Source organism: Tetrao urogallus (assembly GCF_951394365.1).
Source record: "Tetrao urogallus genome assembly, chromosome: 17".
NCBI lineage: Eukaryota > Metazoa > Chordata > Aves > Galliformes > Phasianidae > Tetrao > Tetrao urogallus.
Window position 1 is genome coordinate 8,271,449 of NC_136830.1, and position 19,360 is coordinate 8,290,808.

Genomic DNA, 19,360 nt, shown 5'->3' on the forward strand with positions numbered 1-19,360 from the left:
ACTTCCCTTGTGCAGCTGAGGCTTTACTTCAAACAAGGTGTAATGAAGTGTTAGACTTAGTGTGGTGTAGGCATTCTAAAATACTGCAGCATCTCAATTAGGAAACAAAAACTGAAAACAGAAAATAAATCATGCGCCTGCAGCATGTCAAATTAATAGCTGGATATTAACATAGCTTCTGTTTGTTTTGATGGGCAAATGATCAGAAGCTGTTCATGAACCCTGTCAAATATAAAAGCACTATTCCCAAATTCTTGGAAAGATGCACCAGTAAATTAATGTTAATGTTTGGGAACTTTATCAAGTATCAGGGGCACTGTGAATACAGACAACATGTTAGGAAAGATTCAGGGATTCCTGCCTTTTAGAAATAACAGATATGTTGTGAAATGAAAAATGCAGAAATCTGATCCTCTCATTTCTTCAATAAGTAGCATACAAAAACAGTCATAATCAACTTCTAATTGAAATGAGATGCTAATAAGAGCTAAGGAATTTATCATAGAAGTACAGCATTAAATGTTCAAAGCAGTCATAAGCAAGACAAATAGTAAGTTTTGACTTCTAAGTACTGTTTGAAGGTGGTTTGTGTTTTGTTTTTCATTTCAGTGGTGGCAATACTGACTTTTTGTAATGGGCACTGGAGTGGCAATCAAACTGATAGCTAAATAAATCTTACTGTAATTGCCTGAAACCATTTCCTTTCAGCTCAGTACCTTTCTTAAATTAAGAGTTTTTGTCCTACTGATGAGCTCCTTTGATTATTTGATGGAATGTCTTACCTGGCTTTTGGTTGGCACTGAAGTGGTTGGGCATAAACAGAGAGAGCCTTTGAAATTAGTGGTCTTTTTGCATGGATTAGCTGAGGGAGTGACAGGGCATTATTCTTATTTTTAAATTATTATTCTGAAATGTCTTTCCCTTAATTCTCTTTGAGCCAGGAGATCTCACAAGGTTATTCTTCAAGCAGTCCTACTTCTAAAGGAAGAATATTGGAGGACAGAGACGAGTTCAAATCATGCAAGGAAAAAAAAATATTTTTAATAGGATTTTTCAAACTAGAGTGAACTTTGTGGTAAACAACTGATTCTATTATGTAGGTGCTTTTTCTGTTCTTCAGGTACTCTCTGTTTGCTAGGAGCTTTCCTGATAGGCAGTTTTGGCAAGCATGTAACTGTATGACTGAATAAAAATGTTTGTACATGTATTTTTTTGTTACATTGCTAAAGAAACAAAGCAGTGATTGTGATGTAGCCCTAACTTAGTTTGGAGAACAAACTTAAAGAATGCTATGTTTTTGAGGTATCTAAATGTGTGCAGGTTATTTTGAAGGATAGAGTCCTCCACACGACAGCATGGAATAAGCTGAATTGTAGATCTGGACATAGTAAGTTCATAGAACCCTTTGAGTTCTGTACCATGCAGCCAAATATCCCCTATGTCTCTAGACTAGACTGCACTGCAGATGTCAGTGACTTTGTGTTTTCAGTGTGATGGCTTGTTCTTCCCACCCTGGAAAAAAGTCACATTCACTCAAACACGTAAGAAGACTTTTATAAAAATAAAATTTACATTAAAAACTCAATTGAATTTGATATTAAAAATATTTTAAGGTATCTGATAATTCAAACATTTTACTCATTGGCTATCCTAGGGTAATTATCCTTTGAACATTTATTTTTACAAGTATAGTTGACAGAAGAAACTCAGTGTTCATGTGGTTTCCGTCCTTCAAAGAAGAAAGTCATTATTACAGCATAAAGAAAATAGCTGAAGAGGATAATGAACGTGCAGCCCACTGGCCCAATATAAAACCAGGATGCAATGAAGTACAGCATTAGCAAGGAAATAAGGGTCCTGTAGCTAGCCAGAAACCTCAGACTGATTCTTGGTCCCCAGTTCCGGTTTGTTCTGTCCTTCAGCACAGGACTGTACCTGATTTTGTGTACGAAGTGAGGGTTTGTAAGATGGTAGCAACAAAATCTGCCAATAAAATCTTCCCTGGAGCAAAGCACTTCCATCTGCTCAGCAAACTGAGGTAAGAAAATTGAAACGTTAGTATTCTACTGCAACTAATGGTATAAAGTAAGCATTGCTTTATTTTACAGTTTTCTTCATTTATAGCTTGAATATACAGGGGGAAAGTGTTACAGGAAATTCTAAGAATGCATCAAATACACTAAAAGCAATTCTTCTATTTAACTCTGGACTTCCCTTGAGTCTATAATGCCTATAGGAAGGAAAAGACTTGCTTTATCCTGACTTAGGAATATTAATTCTTAATTATATTCTCCTTGCTCAAACATAAAGATGCATTTAAAATATTCTGAGTGTTTTGTGTAAGGAAAGCAGAATGAGAGGTAAACTAGCAGGCTTAATGCTATTAGGAAATATTTATGCGCACACCCACAATAAAGGGGAGAGTGCAAGAACAAGGCATTAAGCATCAAGCATTCTATGTGCAGATGTGATGAAGAACAGGGTTTGCAGGGAATGCAGTGCTGTACTTACCCTTTCGTTGAGTGCTGAGGATAAACGATACAGGAGGCGGACAAGAGTGGCGTTTTCGTAACTGCGTATGGGCTGAAGCTCAGTGTCCCCTTGATACTGCACATCAAATCTACGTAAGCCATTTATCATCTAGAAATGAAAACATAAACCCTGTATAGTGTAGCTCCCACTGAAATGCCTTTATACTGGCAGCTTTCTTACTCCCAGAAAAATTACGTTTTTTGGGATGTAGGACAACTTGTTTTCTCAAGAACAAGCTAGGGCAGCAGTATGGGATGATTCTCTTCTCACCTGGTACCGACCAAGGGGTGTAAGAATGAGGCCATCCTCACTTTCAATGCAGTCTGGAAGCTGTTTTTTTCCATTCTCATCTTGAGCCGTCCCACACTTCATCATCATCTGGGTCAGCTGGGCTTCATTCAGCTATTGCAGAATGACACAGTGTTAAAGTAAGTTTTAGAACATCTATTTCATTTACCTCTCCTTTCACAAACTCCTTAGCAGTGGATGCCTTTGACAGCCAGCACAAGTACCAAGAAATCCCTAAAAGCACTTCTGTTAAAAATAAAAAGGAGATGAAGTCTTGATTTCCATATTTATCAAATCCCAGAGAAGTGTTCTGTTTGATATCCCCTTTCTCCAGGAGAGCTCCAAAATAGCTGTCTTTTCCATCAATTCTATCATGAGTGTATGTAGCAAACAGAACTTAACCTGTTCTAAGTTTAAATAAAAAGAGAATATCTACTTCATCCTCTTATCTAGAGTTGCAGGTACATGTTTTATTTCTTGTAGTTCTTTACCTTTAGAAGATATGGGACTGGTTTTCAAGTCTAGGCTGTGCGCTGTCTCTTTGTAAACATGAGAGTACGTACAACTTAAGACTGAGGTTTCATATAAACTACAGAAGAGTCCAATAAAATGGTTACTTAAAGTGGACTTGATAATTAGAAATTCAGTTCTATTTATATGGAAATGTATTTTGAAGTATTTAGGTGAAGTCAAGCCTAAGTGATATTTACAGGTTTTCTGGCAGGGTCACTGGATGGCTTTGTGATCCAAAAAGTGTAAGAGAGCTAGAAGTGTATTTGAGGAATCCTGACTCTTGTTTGTACTGCCTCACTAGAATTTGTTAAAGAGGTGTTGCATACCTTAAAGATTTGACATAGGTATTCCAGTGCCTTTTCTAAATATTCATCTGTTTTTTTGATGCTGTCTTGTCCAATTTCATCAAGGTCATTGCCAGTGTAGGAACCGTTCATCTCAGATGGTGTGAACTTAAACCATGAAAAGAAGGAATGGCTAGCTGTTGTCTCTGCTGAGTGGTCTGATATGGATTTTGCTGTCTGCTGTGCCTGGCAGATCAGCTGAGCCAGTTTTAACACCTGAAACAAAGAAAATAATTAAACATGAGCTGTAAAGGACCTTTAAGCATCAATATATGTGGATAAAACCATGCCTTCACACCTGACAGGGAGCAAGCCCAGCAAACCTGCTTGCTTAGTTCATGTTAACTTGTAGTAGTTGCATTTCCAATGAACATACATTCATTGAGGTTGAAATATTTAAGACACGTTTTCTTTTTTCCACCTGCTTTTCTTTTTTTCCTCTGCCTGCTAGAGTTATCAGACTGGCTGACGGATACTGCTCTATAGCTCCATACAATGAATCAGAAGTTCATAGCAAACATTTGAAAAGAGAAACTGGCAAGCCCTTAAGTTAACTTATTTACCAAAGAGTAAGTAGATTTTTACAGCTGAGTAGAGTGAAGTTTTCCACTGCTAACTTCTGTAACGTGGATGCTATGGATGCTCAGAATTAAGAGACCACTAGTCAGAATCAAAAGACATGTGACAAGATGCCTGTTGCTTACCAAGTTCCTGACTTCTGTGCCAAACATCTGTTTGTACTGGAAGTCCTGTCCTTCCAGGCTGTAAACGTGACTCTTCACCTTAAATGAGGCATCTGTAATAGTTGGAGGCCACGATGACAAGAAGCTTCCACCAAGTGTGGGAGTCATAAAAAGTCTGTGTTGACGATGAGGAATAACAAGTTCTGGCTCCAGGAATAACTGTTCTCCTAAAGTTTGAAGGAGTAGTGAAGATGGTTATATGATATTCCAGGTTTTGGCTGAACAAAGTCTAGCTGCAAGGCATCTTAAGGTTGTTGGGTTAGTTGTGGGGTTAGTTGTTGGGTTAGGGTGTTTTACATTTTCTTAAATCAGAGTGTATCTAAATGCCAACTGTACAGATCGCATTTTAAGTCTATAATTAGTTTTCACTGAAGGCACTGGAGAATCACAATACTTTAATACTTGTTAAATCTTGCCTCTCCTGAATTTCCTGTTTCCTAGTTATCCTTAAATGCAATGTGATTAGTTGCCTACTTCTTTCGTTAAGCATAAACACACTGAGGAGTATAAGACTACCTAACCCTGAGCTTAAATAACCAAATGCTAACTTTATGATAAACACCCAATGTTGTGTTCTTTGTTCTTCAAGGAAAATTTGTGGAATGAAATGTGATGGTGACTGTAGACATACTAAACCAGTATTACAAACTAACATGAAGACATACAGATATTTGAAGGGTAAAATGACACGTAAAATACAAAAGTGTATCTATTCAGTACTTCTGAGGTAGGTTGGTACCTATTGAGATGAAAGAGTGAGATGGGACAGCATGAGATGTCAAAATATCCATTTACCTTTCAAGATCATTTCAGCTAGGTTGGGCTGAGCAAAGACCTTGGCTACTCGGAACACCATCAGAGCATTTTTTGGGCTGACCAAATCTGTTCGAAGAGTTCTGTTCAAAAATCCTACAAACAGCTTAGTATACATAAGTAGATTTTCTTGAATGAAGGCAGCCCTGTAAGGAGTGAGTACAGAATTTGTGAGTGCAGCTATTTAAATAATTATTTTGGAATTCACTGAGGGAATGTTTTTGTACTATCTCTGAAAAGATGAGCTGTTTGCACTGAGACAAAGGAGAATACTCTCAGAACAAAAGGTATTGGAAGAAATAATTTCTGATCTTGTGCAGGAAGCTAATTTACATTAGGGAATACTTCTCTGAAATCCTGGTGGTGTACTCAGGGTTGCATAAACTTGAGACTTGTTTCAGACTCTCAGCTGCTTTCCTACTTACCATTTCTCTGACACGCTGCGAGGCAAGAGCTCTGCAGTTTGAGGTGGCTTTTCAGGAGCATACCTCCATGGCTGTAAGTAACTTAACCACATCTCAAGAACCTAAGCAAAAACCACACATAAAAAACAGTAAAGTCTTACTTGCACAGAAGCCATGGGCTCTGTAAAGCTTTTTGGCTGACGTTTTGCCTTCTATGAATTCCTCAAAAAATGTGATATAGCTGACAATAGCTTTATTAAGCAGTACCTGTCTCTATTACATCCTTAATTTTTCAGCTCTTAATTAAATTACAACCTATTACTTTTCCTGCTTGTAGAACATAATGTTTGCAGGATCTCGCTATCATAAATGTTGTATTACTTCTGTTTATGATATACTGTATTAGATACAATGCAGAAATTAATACCTGCAAGAATGTATCTGTTTTAAGAGTAACTACTCTTTCAAGCAACCACCACTTTCACTATCAGAACAAGCATCCGCTGCCACAAAACCTATTAGTCTTTTTTTAATACATCCATACTCTTTCCCTAACATTAAATGTATGTGGTTATATAAAGAATTTCACTGCTTCAGGGAAAAAACAACAACAACCAAGAGAATGGTGCTAAGCAGCAGTAACTGAGCACTAGTTTTGTCGAGTGCATTCTCAGATAAGCAGGTACGTACCGCTCTGAAAGAGGCATCCAGTGGCCAGTGACCAAAGCAGTGCTGCAGAAAGATATAAAGTTTCTGCTGGACAAACCGAGGAATCACAACCCTGTAAACGGATTCAGTAACAGCCTGAGTTCAAACACATAAACCAGCAGTAAGTCTTAAAACTAACAACCCAATCCACTTCCAGAAAGGCAAATACAGAAGAGACTGAGCCTTTTTTTTTTTTTTTTCCCTTAATTGAAGCTACCAGCCATTCAATTTCAACTCAAATTGATGTGTAAAACTCTCCATTAGCCTCAGCTCAGGAATCCTGTTAGCATCTTCTTTTTTTTTGACTGGTAGCAAAACAAGACCAGCTTAGCAGCAGGACATCTGCATTCTGAAGCTGACTTCCTATCTAACGAATACGAGAAATATTATCCGTAATCTTTCACATACGTACTCCAGTACTTTGAGTAATGCACCTCTCAATTTAACTATCAAAACAACTCCAACATCTCATGAAAACAGAGTTTGCCAGGCAGAAAAACTATCTGTTCCAGAGACAGAATGCTCATGCACCTACTTACCTTTTAAACTCTTCCAGCGGGCTGGCTGTGTGGGAATGGGCCGAAGGGGAGAGAGGCTCTGGTTTCAGGCTGTTACTGAAAGCATGCAGATGTTTCACGAGCAGTCTTACCACCAGCACGTGCTCTTCAGTGGGCTTAAACGATTCCTGGATTTAAAGGAAGACAGGAAGAGAGTCAGCACTACCACTATACACTGATACTCCAGGATTCAGAAAAATGGCATTTTCAGAATAGAAATTGAAACATAAATGCTCTCTTTCTTTTAAGCTTTTCACTGTAGTTTGGTGCCAGGTAACTTTAGACAGACTTGCTGCCCAGGACAAACTGCATCAGGCTTCTGCCATCATCAGTTCACTATGATTGTAAGAAAAAGCACCTGAGGTATTCTAAGGCAGTGAATTTCAAGGTAGCACTCTCTATGGGTGTGTATAACAGAATAGAATCTGTGTAGATTTCAGCCTATCTGAAATAAGAGTGTTCAGCCTTTCATTATGGTTTAAAGTTGGCTGCTGTGAATAGCACACCCCTTTTGTTACACTCCTGCCTGACTTTCCTTAGAGTTCTCCTTACTCTGCTGGTACTCATATGGCTTATAAGAAAGAATAATGCTAGAAAGTCATGCAAAGAATATGTACTGCTTCAAGTTCCTGCACGATCCTGTTACTTCTAGCACTGTTACAGGTAGAAGTAGCCAGGCAGGAATAGCACAGGGAGTGATGGTGAGGCACAGTGACTGCTAACAAATGAGCGAGTGTGAGATACGGCAGGGAGATGAATGTGGTGAGAAAGGAACTAGCTCTCCTAGGCCCAACACCAGAGTTGGGCTGCTGCACAGTCTGAAAACAAAGTGTTAACTCCTTTGCTACTGTAATCTGCTTTAGGAGTAGTGAACTAACCTCAATCCGCTACTGAAGGTGAGTTTTAAGATACCATTTGTATTCTAAGACTCACGGCTCTCGTATTTCTAGAAAGTCAAGCAGAGCGTACGTGAAACTAAAGTTGCAGCTGCAAGTATAATGGAAGATGCTGGAAAAATGTATTAGTAGCTGCAAGAGGCTTCCAGAATGCCATAATGAAGCCATGCTGAGGTAAGATTTCTGAATACAGCTCTAAGGGACTGTAGTGGAAATGCTAAGTCATAGCCTGAACCAGTGATTGAGCACCTAGGGAAGGCAGGGCAGGGCAGCTCAGGTGCAAGCAATGTACCTGAGTGACCAGAAGGGGTGCAGCCAGGATGTGGCCTTCATTTAAACGTTGGCAGTGAAGGTAAAAGCATCTCTTGCTGGAGACCCCCTACCTACCTGAGGCTTTCCAAAGGTAAGCAGTTCTTTTCCTTCGTTTCTGTGTCCATGGCTGCTGCATTTGGGCTTGTTCTCTTGCTGTAGTCAAAGACTTTGCCACCCTGCTATTATCATCCCATTATAGCATTACAAGGACTAACTGTATTTCATACCAAAAGCCTCTGCTTCTTGACTACTACAGCTATGTATGTACATACATGCATATAATTATTATATGTGCGTGTCCTTTTTGTCTGTGATGCCTGAAGTAAGACAGATGTTTACATTTCCTATTGCATCAAAAGTTTTTCTTAGGGTTAGGGACTACAAAGTTGTCTCCAGGAAAAAAACCAAGGCTTGATAGGTCTGTTAACGTGGTACAGACAAATCCGTTCCAGTCAAGGAACCTCAGATAACCTGTTATCAGTTCTATGGAAAGTCTTGCTTGTGTTCTTGACAGCCCCGACTATGTAAGCATGTTATCTGGAGTCCTAAGGAGTTTAGATAAAGATGTCTAGAAGTAATCAGAAACATTTAATATCCTGCTATAGGCCGATAGGTGTTATTCTCTAGAAATTCTAGGCTCCACGTGAAAGTACCTTTGGAACCTGCAGAAATACCATTTCAGTACATGACTTCAGGTCACAATAGTTTTTTCACTTAGGAGTTATTTTTCTCCTAGCCCAGATCAGCAAAACAATGAATGTTACTGTTTTAAGGGTTTCCTCATAACTTTTTCTCCCCCTCCCCCCCCCCACAGACTTCAGGTTAGGCTGCAGCAGCAGCCAAGCAATATTTCCTATTTTCCTTTTTAAGCAGTATCCTGAGATTTCACAGTACTTTATATAAAAATAGCAAATTTTAAAAGCAGGAAAATTTAACGTAGTGCCAAAGAGCCTTGCAATGTGATAAGAGCTTTATACTGCATACTCTTAGCCCTCCCCTTTCAAAATGAAAACCCAATGAATAAAGGACTAAAGTAAGGAAAGAGAAATCGGCAATCCGTTCCAACAGGAGTGTTCTTGCATGCACATTTCCTGAACAATCTGCAAGTGTACCACTTGTGTCATTTTGCAGAGCAGGACAATCAAGTTCACACTGCCACTACAAATCAGTGCTATCCCATGGCATTTCACTGGCTGAAAACAACAAAAACCTCCCACACAAAAACCAGGCATGAACTACTTTCATACTGAATTACAGCCATGCCAATTCAGATCTACTCCTCCATTCAAGGTTTGCTTAAATTATTAGTTCTTGAGAGGCAGAAGTGTGTAATCAGTGAGGCCAGTTTGGATGTCAGAAGTTGTTAGCACAGCTGATAACAAGTGTCCTACAGTGCATTACAAGAATGCATTCTAAATACGTAGTTCCCAATTAGTCCTCATACACACTGAACTTTAACTGCTTTCTCCATGGCCTTTGCTAGTACCTCTCACTACCTGCTTTTACTAGAAGTGTATTATACCTCAGTAATTTGTACTCAATCAGGTTATTAAACCATGCAGTGCCTTTTTCCACGAGCACTAACACGCTTTGCAGATTGTAAGATGGAACAAGATTTTTTAAAAGGAAACAAAATGAAAAGATGGTAATACTTGGTATGCGTGGAGGGCCTGGTAGCTGGATTGGGCAGGACTACCGTGGTGTTTACTGGAGATACTGAGTCGGTAGTGGAGAACCTCCAGCTGAGACAACAGAAACAAAAAAGGAAGGGGTGAGGGGGAAAAAGGAGAGAAGAGAGCAAGAGAAAAAAAATAAAAGTGAGAATGAGCCCAAGGAAGAAGGGGGTGGGGAAAAATGAACATCACAAATACAGTCAGGAACAACATGTCACAATAACAACTGCAGCCACAGTATCCTCTTCTGTTATTCAGTAGCATGACTCCACAGCCTTTCATAGCCTTTATCAACTTGCAAATACAAGTAGGAGTGAAAGAATTGTGGCTGTGGGTTTGTTTTTTTTGTTTTTGCTGTCCTTAGAGCAGGCAGTGGTATGGGATAAGGAGCTTTTCCCAAATAAACCATGAAGCATCAGGTCCATAAGATCAACTCATCCAAACTCCCCATTTCAGAAGCTGAATACAGCAACAAGGCTTTGTAGTGTTTTTTTCCCCCCCCAGTAGTTAGTAAATGTTCATTTTTATGCATGCTTTTTTATGCTAGTTGGAAACCTTTATTGTTTTTTCCGGCAGTGCTAGAGAAGCAGGGTTTGTGTACCAGGAAGAAACTCAATATTTTCTTCTTTCTCCCAAGGAGAAAGAAGGAGAAAAGGTTGGCTTTTCATGATGAGTGTTAGTGTGATCAATATGCTCCCAGTTCAGACAACTCCTCAGTCACCTTCTTTCTACTTAAAGCCCACCTGAGAGGCTTGCAGGTTGTGAATTTCCTCAGAAGAGGACATTGCTTTTACTGTTTGGGAAACATCAAGTGCACACAAAAGCAAGCAAGAGACCTAATGTACAGTGTTATGAGCTCATGCAAATGGCCTTAGCACTAAAATCCCTGCAAGCCTCTACCGCTCCCCTTCTTGGATGAATTTTTTTGACAGTGTGATGGTGAACAGGATACTGTGGCAAACAGTGACACACATGTATGAAATTAATGAACGAACATAAAGCAATGTACACTACACATCCCAACAACTATCGTCAGGCATCTAAACTAACTCTCCAGATCACACCTCTGCTGTCTCTGATCAGTCCTTACTCGATCTTCTCTAGTGCCAGATTGGTATCTTTTGGTTTTATGTTCTTCTTGGAGTGGTAGAATTGTTACTGCATGTTCCTCAACATCTTGAGCACATCATCTGCTGCAGCATCAGTAGCAAATGCCTGTCACCTAAGGGGTGTTCTGCATGCACTGCTGGGGTCTGTGGCACCTGGCACTGCAAGGTCAGGAATTGTTACATAAAGCATCAACAACTTTTTAGTAAGAGTTCATTGTGATTACAGAAGAAGGGAATAATAGGAAAAGAAATGCTGCATGCTTGGGCTCTGGAACATATGAGGAGAAAATGAATGGAGAATGTAAAAGAACAGGGAAACAGTTGAATTAATGGAGGGAGCAGTGAAACTCAGCATAATGAGCAGTGACAACTCAGATTTGAACCAGATCCAGGACGAATTCAAAACATTAAAGTAGGAAAGTACCTTCTCAAATTCTTTACTACTCATTCCCATTCCCTCTCTTCTACTGGTAATGACATGAGAGTAATAAGTTTTAAGAAAAATCTGTTATTCCTTGAAACTGCACAGTAAAAAATGGGGTGATGGCCCATCAGTGTAAACAAGTCTGTCTGCTGGACAAAGAAAGAGCAAGTTCTGTGGGACCTCACACCACACTCCAGTACAGATATTTAACCATTTCAAATCACCAGTGGTGAAACAGGTCTCAGGATACAAGGACCCAGTCACTAATTGCTCCTCCCAAACACACAGAAGGATAAATGGCATCAAGTGAATCTGCACAGCTAGCAGTCATTTTATAAATAAGGTTTAGAGTGATCTTGGATTTCCAATGAAACTCTTTTACTCTTAGGTTTAAAACAAAATTTGCATTTCTGTGTATTCTGCTTCCTCATTTGAGGAACTATTAAGCAGACTATTCTCCCGAAATCAACCTACAAAGCTTAGTTTAAGCAACACTGACTTTGAACAGTCCTGTCCCCAACTCAAATGGAACCTCTCCTCCGTCCTGCAAGAGTGGTCCTTCATCCGTTTCTGGATATCATAAGAAATTCCTGTTCCCCTTTCAGGCATTAAAAGACTTCTTTTGCACATCCATGATTGCTTCTTATAAAGGATAGTAGTATTATCAGGCAGCAGTGGCCTCAAATTGCAACCTAATGCATCTCACAGAGGAGCACAAAGTGATTTTTCAACAGCTTTAAGCTTCTCCTAGGACTCATCTATCACCAATTACTGTCTAAATTGTTGCTCTCTAATTAAGAGAGCATCTGAAATACAGAGGGTGAGCAGAGGAGAGAAGTTTAGCAATCACTTCTGGCTTAAGCACAGCACTTGATGCACAAAGACTTGACAGACATACAGACAAGCAAAGCACTGGTGCACAGCCATGCTGCTGGGGCTCTCAAGTGTGAAAGCTTCAGCATTAATAGGAGCTTGAAGTTTGACTGCAGTGTTAAGATTAAAGAGAACCCGGCAGCTCTTCCCCAGCAAAACATACGTGCTCGTTACTTTACAGCCTGGTGAAGGAGTAAAATTTCTATTAATCAGCTCTCATTGCTCTTTCAAACAAAAATGAATCTTGAAGAGTTTTTGTATTTTTCTCCCCTCCTACAGAAGTCCCACTAAACTCAGAAACAGTTCTAAAGATCAACATATTCTCCTTAAAGTTCCTTTCGCATTTATAGTGCCTTTGATCTTAGCCTCCCTGTTACATACTCAGTTTTTACACACAACAGTTTTAGTGGACAGGCCCCCACAAACTGCTTAAAGCAGCACGCTTTAAAGTAGAACTCTGTAGCCACACAGTGCTTTTGACTCCATTTTATGCTGAAAAAAATCTATTTTGGAATACAAACAGTTATGCACTTAAAACTCAAAGACACTTTAGTAATCTTTCCCTTTTGAATTTGGCTTTATCCTGTAAGGTGGATACACAATTTTCTCAGGTTATAATAATATAATCAGGTTATATCATAATCTCAGGTTAACAGTAATGCTGAATTGCTGTTATGCTTGAAATCAATTCCAGGTTATTTTAGCAGTTATTTCACCCCAGTGCAATTTAACCTGGCTTTACAGTGGTGTCTTTCTAGTCATTGAGTACTTTGGTTCTTGATATTGTTGTGACCATCCCACAAATTCCTCTTTAAAAAAAAAACAAACCCCCACTACCTCTTCAATGAAGCCAAATCTGGGTGACACACTTGGAACCTTTTCCATAACTGGAGAGTAGCAGTTCTGACACACTCCTGTAGACACTCATTAGATTTTGTTTCCTTCACAACAGTAAACCAAAAAATTATCTACAGAAGATTTACACCAAGATAAATCAAACATCAGATGATGTACGTGAACGAAATACAATCTATTACCTTGACATGAGGGGACTGCATTTTCTGATACATTTCCAGGGAATAATGATGAAGCCACATTTCAACAAAGATCTGCAAAACAAATATTTTTTCAGTGAGGGGAACAAATAATCCAGCACTTGTCAGTCACAAACTAGATCATGAAGACCCCAATGGTAGGTCATTTGGAAACTAAGCTGTACTTGAAAATAGGCATGCAGATTTTCAGAGATGTTTCAAGTTATCATCTACTAATCAACATAAGTGACTGTTGGTGTACAGTTGGCACCTGCTAAATAAACATTAGTAATTCAATTCAGCAATGTGTTAAAAACTTGTTTCAGAACAACTGTTAAATCCAGATTCTCCTTTCCCTTCCCTGATGGTGAAGAAAAGCAAGTTTTCTGCCTTTAACCTTCGCTTAAGGCACAGAGTTGATGTAACATCTAAAAGAATTATAGAGAGAGAATCAGATTTAGAAACTTCTCTGGAAAAAAATTCCTCAGCAGCAGGAAATGTGTCGTTTCCTTCCCCCTTTCTCTACATCCAACCTACCTGAAGTAGTGTTTCTGATCTCCATATCTCCTGGGAAGCTGGGTCAGCATTCACAGAAGGCTGATGGGCAATGTGCCGTTTCAGCAGGCTGGTGTGATGCATGCCATAGGAAGTGAAAGGCACGGCTGGAGTCCTTTAAAGATGAACAGCAATGCTGAAATCATTAAGCCTCAGTACAGAGAAATATATCACTGCTTTTGATCACTGGTTTCTTAACTGAAAATCAGCCTCTAAGAAAGAAAACTGCACAGTTGATAGCGCATTTTAAAAATTCTGAATGATGCTATAATGACAAGTCACTTTGATTTAAATTAAAAGAAAATCCAACACCACATTATTATTCACACTGCACTGAGCCAGCTTGACACAGCCCTTGTTGTATTCAGGAATGCTGTCTTTAAAAACAAAAATAACATTCTCCTATTGTTGTGTTTCTTCCCTTCTCTGTTCATGTTTATGAAATGCATTCAAAATGCAATTATAAAGGGTATTACTGCTCTATGTTTTCTACATTAACATAAAATGCTAATATTGACAGCACTCAAAATGCAGTGATCTCATTATACAGGTTTGGCTGCACATACTTAACCTTTTCTGTTCCAAGTATAGCTAATTTTAAGACTTTCACTTTTACCATAAAGATTTCATTTAAATGAATATGTATTTTATTTCTGTAATTATGTAACAAGCACAGAGAGGTGATAAAGAGCAGAGGTGTTCTCTTCCTGTTGGAGATCTATTTCCAACAAGCCATGTTCTTTAAGCAGCACTCTCACAGTCTGCCTCTGGCACTGCAGCCATTACCTGGGAGTAGGAGAAGGGATGGCTCCCCCGGGGTTTGAAGAAGGTGGAGGAAGGACACTTCCTTCTGTGGGTAGGAAACACTTGAGGTACGTGTCCACCAAGATGAAATAAGCGCTGTTGGAAGGGCTGATATGCTGGGTGATGGGTGAGTTCTGAAACAGGCAAACAGCAAGTAGAATAACGAGTTGTCTGGGAACTGCTGCAGTGACTGTAATTAGCATGAGGAGAGCATAGTGCACTGCAGTGCAGGTAACAACAGAAAGAGGGACCAAACAACCAGACAGCACAGTATGCCACCATGATTCTGACTGTACAAAAGGTGTTACTGGTAGAAAACTCATTTGGAATCCATTGCCTGCTTCACACTCACAAATCATTGGACAGACTGCTTACTGGTACCCTCCAGATGGGTATTCCAGCTATCAATCATTTCCTTAAAGAACTGAAGCAATAACAATTTCTAGGAGTATACATAAAACTGTCCATTTAGTTGGACAGCCCTTCAGAAGGATCTTAAAGCACTGTCACAAAGGACTCACACTATTTAAAATTGTGACTTACCTTCTGTGTAATCAAACTAATTGCAAAATAAAACATGTAATATTCAAATGGGTCTGGAATAACAGAGTCAAGGAACAAATAATAGAAAAAAACAACAGGTACAGCCGTTAGATACCTGGGGATGATGACTGGGTGTTATATTTCCATTTTGTCATGGGCAAGTTAATTTGCTAGAGAGCTTAACAGCAAATTCAGCTTTGCCTTCTTGCTTTCCAACTGACTGAACATAACCAGTAAGTTAGAGGAATGAAAACACATCTTGCTACAAACAGAGAAAGCTTGTCTCAGACTGAAACCCTTACAGTTGCAGCGAGATGGCTTCCAACAAATGCAATAGCAACAAATTTAACAAGCCTTTTGGCTTATTCTGACTCTTATATCTAACTGCTGAAAGGATACTTAGAGCCAAATTCAAATCTAAACCACCAGATGAGGTGAACTGGACTTTGTTGTGGTATAGGGAGCATTCTGGTAGAACCTGCTCTTGTATTGATGCTTTCACAGGACCCTGAAAGAGAGAGCAATGGAATATCAGTTGGGATAGTCAGCAACTTGCAGCGAATGTTTTCAGGTTCTCAAACTCTGCAGCATTCTGGGAACACCTCAAAATTCAGCTCAGTGGGGTTTCACTGCATGGCAGTAATTACTTGTGAACACACACTCTTTAGGTAACTGCCAACTTCACAGAAAAGGAGTATTTCAATGCGAGGAAAAAAAGCATTCACTATGACTTCTTCCAGTTGGAGTGGGAGCAGCAGCATACTGGTGTCTATCTGATAGCTTTGTTAGGGTAACTGAGCTGTGGAGTAACAATTACTACATAATTAACGATTTATTTACTTAAAAACTATAGAAATATTGAGATCAATAGGATCTAGGTAATATCCGGTAAGAATAGAAGAAATATAGTGAAACAACTTGGCAGATAATCATTTTTGTATAGCTGTGAAATGTTATACTTCATATCCAAACAGCAGCTGACCTTCAGACACATGGGCCCAAAGCACTGCCACTTCCATGCTCCCTGATGAGCATGGAAAACTATTTTCCATTCTGGGACTACTGGTAACCACAATAAAGTGCACCACTTTCTCTGGTGACACAGAAATCACAATGCAATGTTTGTTCTGCTAGACCAACAACATCTAACTGCTGACAGCCACCATCTCCTACAATGCTTATGGCTGGGAATTCTCCTCTGCAACCATTTAATGACACATATGCTATAACATGACCTAGGTTGAACCTTATGTATGAAGTGTGTGCAGTGTTCCAATAGCTGCAACATCTACTTTCTCTTCTTACAAATGTTTCAATTACTCACTGGAAGATAAGAGACTGGGAAATCGTATCTGTACTCTTCTGCTTGGAGCTTGTAAACAAGCTTCATCATTGGACCACTGCAAATGAGTATTGAAAAGAAAATAGATGGTAAGCTTTCTCTTTTGTCTCACCTCTGCGATTATATGTTGGCACTGTTGTAGAAAAGTTACACACTGGTTATTCCCAGTACTTTTTGCTGTACTTACCTGGGATCCAGGAAATCCAAAGCCGCAGAATACTCAGTAGGATTTGTTCTTCCTTGCAAACAGCGAAGGTTCCAGCCCACGATGATGCCATCCAGGCTACCAAAAATGCTCTCCACCAACCACGGGAAAATGCCATGTAGTTCCTTCCAGGAGAACAGACACCAAGAGCTAGAGCATTTATGATTTCTTACTCAAGGAATCTTTATTGCAGGCTTCAGAATACACAAAGATACTTGCTGCCAGCTATTAACAGCACAGGATTAGTTATTACTGCTTCCAGATTACTACTGGTTATTGATCATTCAGCTTCCACTCAAAATAGTTTATCTGTCTTCTGTTCCAACTGGAGTTGCCACAACACCAATCAGCAGCACGCCACTGTAAAAAGTAGATGAGCTTGAAAGGCATAAATGAAGCACAGTCAACTGAACCAGCCCTTTGTTCAACACTTGGGAAATGCCCACTGTTTCACCTGAGATTCCCTGAAGGCAAAACTATTCTACAGTAAGGGTGGTGAGGCACTGGAACACTTTATCTAGTGGTGTGGTTGAAGCCCCATCTCTGGAGACTTTCACAGCAAGGCTGGTTAAGGCCCTGGGCAACTCAATCTGTGGTGTGGTGCCCCTGTTCATTGCAGGGGAGTTGGACTGATGGCCCTCAGAGGTCCCTTCCGACTCTGAGGTTGAACTAACGATTCTAACTCTTGGAAAGAGTAATAGGAACAAAGACAACTGTAACCCAGAGAGCTCCAGGGGCTGTGCTGGGCAGTACGCTGCTGGGAAGGCTGCAGCCACTCACCTTGGCAGGAAACTCCTCTATCACCGTTTCCAGATCGTGGCACCTCTGAGCAAACGGTTTGTTGACGCAGTCCGCCTTCAGCGTGGCCTGTTATAAGTTACGCGAGAATCAGATCCCGGTGCCAAAAAGAGCAACACCTACCACAGCACCAAACCCCATTACGCTGCTCCCCACGAAGCACCACGGCTCAGCGCTGATAACCTCCCCCCTGCCCTCAGCCCAGCCCCACGCACCAGCAGAAAGCTGGGCTGCTGCAGGTACGGGCCAGCCATGTTTCCCAGCCGGGCCTCCCGCCGCGCTTCAGCCGTCGCAGTTCGTTTGCGTCATCGTTCATCCGGCGCGCAGTGATGACGTCAGCGTCACACGTGCAAACTGCCCCCTCCCCCAACCGTGCTCTTGTTGCTATGGTGACGCGCTTCCCAGTAGCAGGCTGTGATTACTGGAGCACCAGTAATTTGTGTGGAAAAATATATATATATATATCTGTCTGCTGCTGCTTGTTTTTTGTTTTTTTTTTAATGGGAATTTTGCAGCTATTCCAGAAAACGGCAGGAAGACACGTGTGGTAGTGCTTAGAGAGGGAATTCCAGTCCAAGACCTGGAAAATAATGATTTGTATGATGCACTGAAGGCAGCTGTGCAGTTAAAACCAGTGAACACAGTTATAGAAAATAATCCTCTTCAGAAAAGTTTAGCTTGATTTCTGCTAAGGTTTACAAGCTTGGTCCAGAAATGTTAGTGTGGTTAAAATGAGCATTTATGTGGTTGTTTTGGTTGTATTCTGTGCAAGGTGGAGGAACGGCTGAGTGAAATGTCCTGGTTTAGGTTGTGCATGAGGTCAGACAAGGTGATGTGGCCTTGTGCTTCATCACAGTTGTTAAAACCGAGGGGGAAATGAGCGTAAAAGTTGTGCTGGAATAGAGGAAATCTGGTGGAAAGGTGAGCTCTGACCCTGCAAGGTGACTTTACCATGTTTGATAAGTTTATACTCACAAGTGTAAAATCGTTCGGTGCTTATATAAATGCTCACAGGATCAAAATGCAAAGCAGGATGTTATTTCTTAGTGTTGATGTGGGATTGCATCCCAACCTGCTTTGTGTCTCACAACCCCTGTTGGGTGCAAGGAGGGGAAGCAAGCAGCTCGCCGGGGCAGCAGAGCAAAATCCAGTTCCTCGACCATAGAAAAGAAAAATTAACAGCTTGTCTGACAGCCTCACGTGGAACTCAGCCAGGGAATTCAGGTGCTTATTTCTTGTTTTATATTCTGTATCATTATTGTTGTTATTTTTTAAAAGTGCCCGGTGTTATGAATGCAGCAAGCTGATAACGTGGCAGAAGACTTTGACACGTGCAAAGGTGCAGTTAATCAGAACTGCTGGCGCTGTGTTTGCTGTGATGCAATGCGTGGCCCAGGTGGGACGCTGGCAGCGTTTTACAAGAGCGTTTGCAGTTGTAAACGGTTACTGGAAGAGAATGAACACTCCTGTTTGAAAGGACCCTCCTCCAGGTGGGGATAAAGAGCTATTTTAGCTCGGGAAAAAGCCTTTGGGACTTGGTGGCAAAGCTACTGCCATGCGTTCAGCTGTGAAAGTTATGGCTATGATGACCAGAAGGTAAGAAAACAAGAGGTCTGTTGTACTTCAGTGGGTGATAGAGAAGGAAAACGATTAGAAAGGAATGATTGAGAGAATGACTGAACACTGGAGGTGCTTCATACAAATGACAACAAGACTCATCCAATTAAGCGAATAAAATAGTTTAATGGGAGAAATTTATTACATGATTTTAATAACTGTGGGAACTGCTGAGGAGGACCATGGAATGCTGGGCTGTTTATATTTACAGGTCTGTTCTTGAGCCCGCTGAAATCAGTGGTATGGTTCCGTTGTCACTCTTACATACAGCAT

At 40.4% G+C, this 19,360-nt stretch overlaps 1 protein-coding gene across 1 annotated transcript; it reads right to left on the reverse strand.

The window, feature by feature from the left end:
• Window positions 1-1,706: 1,706 nt before the first annotated feature.
• Window positions 1,707-17,724, reverse strand: SMPD4 (sphingomyelin phosphodiesterase 4; the record flags this gene model as incomplete). The annotated part of the gene is made up of 19 exons (XM_079543641.1): window positions 1,707-2,033; window positions 2,512-2,640; window positions 2,803-2,934; window positions 3,660-3,893; window positions 4,382-4,587; window positions 5,216-5,379; window positions 5,659-5,759; window positions 6,328-6,418; window positions 6,885-7,030; window positions 9,763-9,852; window positions 13,227-13,298; window positions 13,761-13,893; window positions 14,565-14,716; window positions 15,126-15,178; window positions 15,525-15,633; window positions 16,450-16,525; window positions 16,655-16,797; window positions 17,453-17,539; window positions 17,686-17,724. The coding sequence occupies 19 exons, from the start codon at window positions 17,722-17,724 to the stop codon at window positions 1,707-1,709; spliced, it is 2,484 nt and encodes an 827-aa protein (XP_079399767.1).
• Window positions 17,725-19,360: the final 1,636 nt, after the last annotated feature.